At 34.5% G+C, this 8075-nt stretch overlaps 1 protein-coding gene across 5 annotated transcripts; it reads right to left on the reverse strand.

Annotated features, from left to right (window-relative positions):
- Positions 1-2725: 2725 nt before the first annotated feature.
- On the reverse strand, positions 2726-5718 carry LOC127117569 (uncharacterized). Of its 5 annotated transcripts, XR_007801995.1 has the most exons (7): positions 5227-5718; positions 4662-4747; positions 4245-4550; positions 4048-4131; positions 3233-3706; positions 3123-3155; positions 2726-3080 (listed from the first exon to the last, which is right to left on the reverse strand). XR_007801995.1 is itself a non-coding variant. In XM_051047629.1 (6 exons), exons 1-5 carry the CDS (start codon positions 5599-5601, stop codon positions 3268-3270), a joined length of 1290 nt encoding a protein of 429 aa, XP_050903586.1. In that variant the 5' UTR covers positions 5602-5718; the 3' UTR covers positions 2726-3132; positions 3237-3267. The 5 variants fall into 5 exon arrangements, 4 of the variants coding, with proteins under 4 accessions (XP_050903586.1, XP_050903585.1, XP_050903588.1 ...); XM_051047629.1 differs by having other exon boundaries at positions 2726-3132; positions 3237-3706; XM_051047628.1 differs by having other exon boundaries at positions 2726-3155; positions 3237-3706.
- Between the last annotated feature and the right edge of the window lie 2357 nt (positions 5719-8075).

An 8075-nucleotide genomic window follows, 5' to 3' on the forward strand; every position in this document is an offset into this window, starting at 1 on the left:
ACAGGGTCACACACAAAAGGACGGATTGATGAGAGATAGAGTAACTAAGGAACATCGTAAGGTACAGTGCACTTAAGTGGATTGTAGAACATCGTAAGGTACGGTGTACTTAAAGTAGAATACGAAATATGGTAAGGTACCACACGCTTAAGTGATTTTGGCATATTATAAGATATGGGCCACATACACTTAAGTGGGCTTTTTAGCTTGCAGCCCGCATAAGTGGTTCTATAAATAGAACCCTTGTGCAGAAGCATTTGTGCAGTTGCAATTTCGTTTCTCTCTCTCTCACTCAAAGCTTTCATTCGTAGCAGTTAGCACTGAGATTGAAGGAATTCGTTCGTGTGGACTGAGTAGAGGCGTTGTCATCGTTCAACGTTCGTGATCGCTCCGTAGATTTGCATTAAAGGTTTCAATCGTCACAAAAGGTAACGATTCTATCACTGATCATGTCCATTGGTAAGGATCACTAAAGGAGAAAATTTTAAATTCCACTGCGTTTTGGATCGTTATTCTCCTTCACCTCAATCTAAAGGTGTATCAAGATTAAGAAAGGCCTCATCAAGATTACTCTCTCAGACAAAGATAGAAATAGTCAAAGAATAAACAAAGTATGTTCGTGAAGCTCGAGCATCTTCCTTGTATGATATTTTGTCCAAACACGGGAAAGGGAAATACCAAAGGAAATGAGATAGTAGTGAAATAGGAAATACACTCCAAAAGAATAAGGAACCAATTCTCCAAAGATCATATGATGACATAAAAGACCTTGTCAACGTTTCAAATCACTTACATGCAACACTGAAGTGGTTCGGTTCCCAAGGATCATTGCTAGAGTACCTTCGAAAATACATTTGAAGCATGATACACATTAGAGGAGTGAATTCCCAAGGAACCATAGTTCCTCCTTTTGACTTTTCAGAGCAACTGAAGGAGCAGTCGGCAACCGAGGCGAATATGATACACCCTTGCACTGCCATGCAGAAACAAGGGCTTGGGGGAAATTATTCTTGGACGATCAAAATGGTCCCTGGAAAACTAATATGAAGAGTTGCAATTCATCTGGAACCTTCTCAGTGCAGGAGAGCTACCATACAGACAAATACAAGTGGTCCAAGTCCCATATGCATCCAATTGATCCCTACATTACACGCTTACGCCAGTTTCAGGAGCATAATTTCAAATTCAATTTTCATTCACTCTTCTCTCTCACATACTGACTTGAGCATTGGAGTGCTAACATTGTAGATCAACCCCACCACCACTACATCTAAAGCTCAGATCCATCACAATCATCTGTAATCACTGATTCTTATTTCATTTCTGATTCTATAACAAAACAATTACTTGTACAATATAATGTATGACATATTTTAAAAGATTTTACATATAACGAGAGTATAATTATGTTATTTTACCCAAAGAAAATAAATATAATCTTTAAATAATTATATTAAAAAAAATCTTGGATTTTCGTTTTGATTTAATATTGGTAAACAATCACAAATCCAAAACTAACTATATAAGTGATTTTTAGGATAATGTAAACCAAAATTAATCCTTTTAAATTCTTTATAGACTTTATTATTAAGGGTTAAATATAGGACACCTCTTACAATGTAATCGAGATTTGGTTTGCATCCTTGTAAAAGTTTTTTTTTATTCCCCTATTATAATATGAAGATTCCCTCTCTATGGATCCTGAGTGCATTATTTTAACCCAGATTCCATATTTGTTCCAGCGTGGCAATTGCTTCATAATCTGACGTGGATTTTATTTTCCAATTTAGTAACTTTTGTTTGTTATTATTTAATTACTCCTATAAATGTTAGGGTTAGTGTGAAAATCCCAAATTAGCTCTTTCGTTCCTACGAAGTTCCTACGAAGAAGACGTGGATTTTATTTTCCAATTTAGTAACTTTTGTTTTGTTATTATTTAATTACTCCTATAAATGTTAGGGTTAGTGTGAAAATCCCAAATTAGCTCTTTCGTTCCTACGAAGAAGACGAGTTGCACGAGTTGGTTTCTAGATGGTTGAGGACACATACAGGGTCGTTTTTGGACGGTTGAAGGCAAAGCGCAATCGAAGACGTCATTGAAGCAATGTCTGAGGTTAGTTTTTTTTTTGTCTCTTTCAAATGTATGAGTTTAGAATCCACTTCACAGGACATGCAACATTTTAATTTTATTTTTCATCATGGGGTGAATTTATAATGGTCAACAAGATTGACATCATATACATAGGGGGTGTGCATACGATAGTTTCTAATCAACATATTGACAAATAGACAATGGCTGAAATTCATAAGTTGGTTAATGGGGTTATAAAGAAGGAACTTATAGATTGTGAACTAAGATTCTAAAAATAGATGAGGATTTTTTTCAAATAAGAAAGGATGATGATGCATACGATTTTGCTGCATATGCATGATGGATATATTTATGTGGAACATGATGTTAAAGTCATAGAACTGGATGCAAGAGTTGGGCCAAAATAGAAGAATGATAATTTGCAGACAAGTGTTGATGTGAGTCAAGTGTGCAGACAAATGTTAATGTGTTGGCTAATGGTGATGTTGATGCAAATGTTATTTTATTGACCACCGCTGCAAAGGATCTCTCTGCCTTTGTCGTTTTCTTTTGGGCTCATGAATAAGAGGAGAGGGTTATCGGAAAGTTTCGAGGAATAAAGCATGAAAATCCATGAAGAATCAACGAGAAGATGAAGAGAAATTTCCTTCTTCAATTCCTTATAAACAATCTAACTTGGTAAGATAGAATGGCCATATCAATGAAACTACAAGAATCCTATTGACCCTTCTAACGTCTTCACATAACAAACTGCTTTCTATTCTTTTAGAAACACCTCAAATCTTCGATTAAGCTAACTAGCAAGTTTGAGGAACACTTCACATTACATTACATAATGTTACAAATCAAATTCCGACAATAATTCATTTTCTGATGCTAATGTTTCTTATATGTACAGATTAAGCTATCTGGCAAATAATAAATGCCGCAGCCAATAATATTCCACGATCGGTAAAGCACGCGCATTCACATTAATGATTGAGATCCCGCTCGTTCCCTGCATGTCACATTAATGATTGAGATCCCGCTCGCTCGTTCCCTGCATGTCGAATAAGGATCGATCTAAATAACAGCACAAGCATCAGAAAACATGAAGCTGATATAAAAATATGTTATAGCTTAGGTAAACTGAAACTGACTTACTAAATAATATCAATGCAATTGCTGATTTCTCTTATGTCAGCTGTTTGTAGCAGTTATAGGCAATGGCGACCGATGCTGCAGCACATACAACGGCTAGAGCGGCGTAAGTATCTTCTTGCTCCCAGCCGTCGAGCCATGCTGTCATAGTATGAAACCTGCGTGAAGTTCCTTTCCCGCTGTTGATCCGAGAAATCGCTGTTCCGTTGCTCTTATTATTATCAGGTGAAAGATTTATCTCGGTCTCAATGACGTCGGGGATCGTTTTGTTATCCACTGACACCTGACTCTGACAAAAGGAGAAGTCTCCGTTTTCTTGGCAGCAGCTTACACCGTTTGATTGGCAGCAGCTTGCGAAATTGTCTCGAGATCCATTTGGTGTGGAGCTTTCTTCTAATTTCCCTATGCCATTCAGCAGAAGCCTTTGTTCTTGCTTTGTTATTTGCTCGTCTTCGGATAAACCCATCTGACCCCTGATGGAAATATTCAAAGAAGTAACAATGTCAGATACATATTGGCATTTTATCAAGTAATATAGTCAGCAAATATACGATTTCAGAAGTTGAGGACTGAAGAACATGTCACGTGAGGGATCCATCGCATCGAAGGGGGCAAAAAGATATGATATGTCCATAATGAGTGTAAATTGTAGACGGAAAAATTGAGTAGTCTACAAAACTCACGCAAGCGAAAGACGCCACTTAAATGTATATGGAGCAAATCCGTAATATCGTACGATACCAGGGCATGAATGAACATATCGGTTTAAATGCATAAAACAGTAACAAAATAAGGAATGGTAAAAAATAATCACCTCCATAATGAGTCTATAATCTCCCCTTTCATGATATGTTGTTGAAGCAATAACGGTACATCCTCCGGGGCAACATATCCATACCTGGTTATATTAGTCGAGAAGAATTTATGTCAGCTAAATAATCAATATGCTAAACAATGATAAAGTTCTACGACAAAAATGAAATTTGATATTCGTGCAGGTCTTCTCCTTACCAGTGGCCGGTGACTTCTCCGTTCATGTTTGATCCAAATATAATGACATTTCCTGCATACTTATGTCCTCCAACGTGCGAGCACGGGCTAACAAATACTTTACCTTGTAGACCGTGTAACTCTATCTCTTCCCTAAACCGACTTATCAAAACCGGTCCACAAACTCCACATCTGCGATCACGCGATCCATGTGAACACACAAAAACATACGAACCTTTCAACGTTTCAGGTGTTCCTGGTAGCCACTCTCCATCCTTCACAAGAACTTCTTCAACAAAAGTTTCAACATCAAAATGTGTCAATCTCCTGCAATATTAACACAAGGGTTTTGTAGCCGAAAACAATCTATGTTAAGGAAAACATCAGAAAAACCTTCACAAGAGAATCAAAAATCGCAATACAAAATCTCACACTAACCTGTATCTGATCATGTCAGGAAAAATTAACACATCCCCGTTAGATGTTTCCGTCCCATCGTGACCCTCACATATCGTCAACCGGGTCTAGCAACGAAACAATCAAATCACAAATTCCAAAACAAAATTCAATTAGCACATTCTCACACATTCAATTAGCACAAAACAGATCATACAGCTAACTATCAAAAAAAACTTAACACCAACCGATTTCAAGTGAATCATTCATACCAGTTTTATCAAATGGCGGCGCTATAGCCGCTATCGCGGTATACATGGCGATTTTGGGCTCGCTGCAATAGTAAATATCTGCCGATATTGCGACATTTTCACAACACATCCAATTAGCACTAAACAGATCATACAGTTAACTTAAACAGTTCAAACCTCACTAATTTCAAGCATATCATTCATTCATGGTTCATCACCCCCACATAAAAAACAACCCAAAAGCTTAAAATTTTACAACCTTAACCAATCACTCTCACAAAAATAAACCCTAAAATCAACACAGATAACAACAAAACAAAGACATAAATGTTCCAAAAATCAAACTAAACCACTACCTCCTTCTTCATATGACTCTTCCTCGCTTTAACAGCTGCATAAAGCAACCTAGGCAACCGATCAAACTCAGCAGCTTCAATCCTGGGAGGCCAAAACCTCGGATTCTTATAACAAAGAAACACATGTCGTTCGTACAACTCAACAGTACCAACAAGTGAACTCTGTCGGAAATCGGGTCTTGAGAAACCGAACTCAGCATCGGCTACATCTCCGCCGGAAAGAAGACCCTCGTTCTGGAAACTTCCAGAAGCACTTCTTGGGTCGACTAGGTAACTGTCGAGTGTGTCGGAAACAGTGATAGGAGAAGAATGAGAAGAAGATGAAGGGATTGTGAATGTGAGGGTTTCATCTCTGTCTCTATTGATACCCATCATCGCTTACAGTGTAAAAAGTTTCGAACTTTTGACTGAAATGAAGAAGAAGAAGAGAAACAAAGTGAGTGACTGTTTTTTTTTTTTTTGTTTCCTCTTTCGAGGGGTTTGATGATGTTGTTGCAAAAGATTGTAATCCTCTGCTACCGAAACTATTTACTTGTTTGTGAAATCGGGTCAGCTATCGGGTCAAATGACACGTGGCATTTAGATATTATTTTTAATTATATTACCTAATGCACCGACCAAAGAAGCTTTTTTCCTAATCAAACCACGCTATTATGTTTTATCTTGATTTAAAAGTTATATTATATTATTTGACCGAAATTGTTTTTTTATGGAAATTGTTTTTTTATGGAAATTGTTTTTTTTTTCATTTCTTACACTTTTTTCATTTTATTAATATGTCTAGTGGGGCCTTGTTAATACTCTTCTTTTATGGTCTAATTATCTTCTTCTTTTTTATATGAGGTATAACTATTTTTTTGTCTAATGTAGAAAATACTTTTGAATATAAAAAAGAAAAAGAGATTAAAATAATGGAAGACACCTATATCCTAATAGATGTTAGATGATTATGATTATTCTACAACATGCCGGCCAACTTAAAATCCTCTAATATCATTATTTCCCATTTTACTTTTATTTTGTTCTAGAATATTTGTTATAATTATAAATAAAAAAAGTTATCTTAAAATAATTGTTATTCTGATTTTTAGTACAACTTTAATTTTGTTTTTTAATTATGTCATCTAGTTAAATCTATATGCATCACTTATATATTATTATTTTATGTTTGGATTTATGATAATATAAATGCATCAATAGTTACTATAAATAATTGGACATAATCATGATTTTTTTCCCTATTTTTTAATCTATTTAAATTATTAAATATGGAAAATATCATTGGACAGGATGCATAATTTTTAATTACACTCTTGGTCTTTTATTAAAAGGATTTTAAATATAGTCTCAATTTTTAATCATTTTATGTGATTTTATTCTTGAATTGTTTAATTGTTATAGTTGTATTCCACTATTTATTTGAAATTCTCAACTTTTTAATTTGTAGAAAACATTAGAAGTTAAATTGTATAGATTATTTTAAATATTCTTTGGCATAAAATTTATTATTTATTTCATTTTAATCTTTGGATTGTTTATTAAAATTAAGTATTATTAACTTTTAGATGTACTTATTACACTCTAAACAATAGTGTTGTACACATGGACTTAATCAGCTAAAGATAAATGGATTGGATATTAATATTTAGATAAATTATTAATGGCGCGACAAAGTTGTTACCTGCAAAAATAAATAACACAAAATGGAACGAGAGAAAAGAAGAAAAGAGAGAAATATTATTGGAATATAATTGATGGAATTAAGTTTTTACAAATATGTGTTATATCTTTTATGTAAGACCATACTACTATCAACTAACTTCTAGTTAGTAATCATATATAGAATTAGCAGTAACCACATGCATAACTAACATTAATCACATATTAAATTTTCGGTATCCATATATTGAACTATCAATATCCACATATTGCGCTATCAATAACCATGTACATAAAAAAACTGAATTACACGTCTATCCAACTTAAATAACTATCTAACCAACTCCTAGTTAGTTATAATCCTCATTTACAATTATTACATCATCCCCTCATAGTTCTAAATGTTTACAAGTTCTAATTGACTCCTAAAATATTCAAAACTCTCAATCTTCAAGGCTTTTGTAAAGTCATTTGCCGATTTCTCATTTGTAGGACAATGTATAACTTATATCATGTCTTTCATCACTTACTCTCTTATGAAATAAAATCTTGTCTCAATATGTTTACTTCTTCCATGTGAAATTGAATTCTTGCCTAAGCTTATTGCAGATTTGTTGTCAATCAACAGCTTCATAGCTCCTTCAATAAAAAGTCAAGCTAAATTGACTGACATGAGGCAAATGATCTTGTTGTATACTCAACTTCACAGGAGGACAATGTAGTGATTGGCTACTTCTTCTTTGTACACCAAGAGATGGTTGCTTCATTATACAAGAATACATAACTAGATGTACGTATTCTATCAGTTTTGTCTCCATGCCAATCAACATCACTATATCCAATCAAACATGTTCTCCTTTCACTTTCGGCAGTCAGAAACTTCAAGGTTCCTTTCAAATATCTAAGAATTCTCTTTGCATCTATTAGATGAGACTTCTTTAGCATACTCATAATTATACTCACTATACATATTACCTCATTATAGTCTATGCCATGTTTCTACAGGAACCTTCTGGCCACCAATCTTGTTTTTTGTTTTGAAACTTAGCCATCTGGATTAAGCTTAGTTTTGTACCCATCTCGCACTAATAGTTTTATTCTTCTGAAGTAGAGGTACCAATTCCCAAGTTTTATTCTTCTCAATTAACCTCAGTTCTTCTCTCATAGCTTTTTTCCACACCTTTCTCTCC

Source organism: Lathyrus oleraceus, chromosome 2 (genome assembly GCF_024323335.1).
Source record: "Lathyrus oleraceus cultivar Zhongwan6 chromosome 2, CAAS_Psat_ZW6_1.0, whole genome shotgun sequence".
Taxonomy (NCBI): Eukaryota; Viridiplantae; Streptophyta; class Magnoliopsida; order Fabales; family Fabaceae; genus Lathyrus; species Lathyrus oleraceus.

Bases quoted from the DNA above. Each gene is read 5' to 3' on its own strand.
- LOC127117569 (XM_051047629.1), bottom strand. From the start codon at position 5,601: ATGATGGGTATCAATAGAGACAGAGATGAAACCCTCACATTCACAATC. The intron at 4,748-5,226 runs GTAGTGGTTTAG...TTTCGTTGCTAG, and splicing joins AGAGTCATATGAAGAAGGAG to ACCCGGTTGACGATATGTGA. The intron at 4,551-4,661 runs GTTAGTGTGAGA...TTAATATTGCAG, and splicing joins CCTGACATGATCAGATACAG to GAGATTGACACATTTTGATG.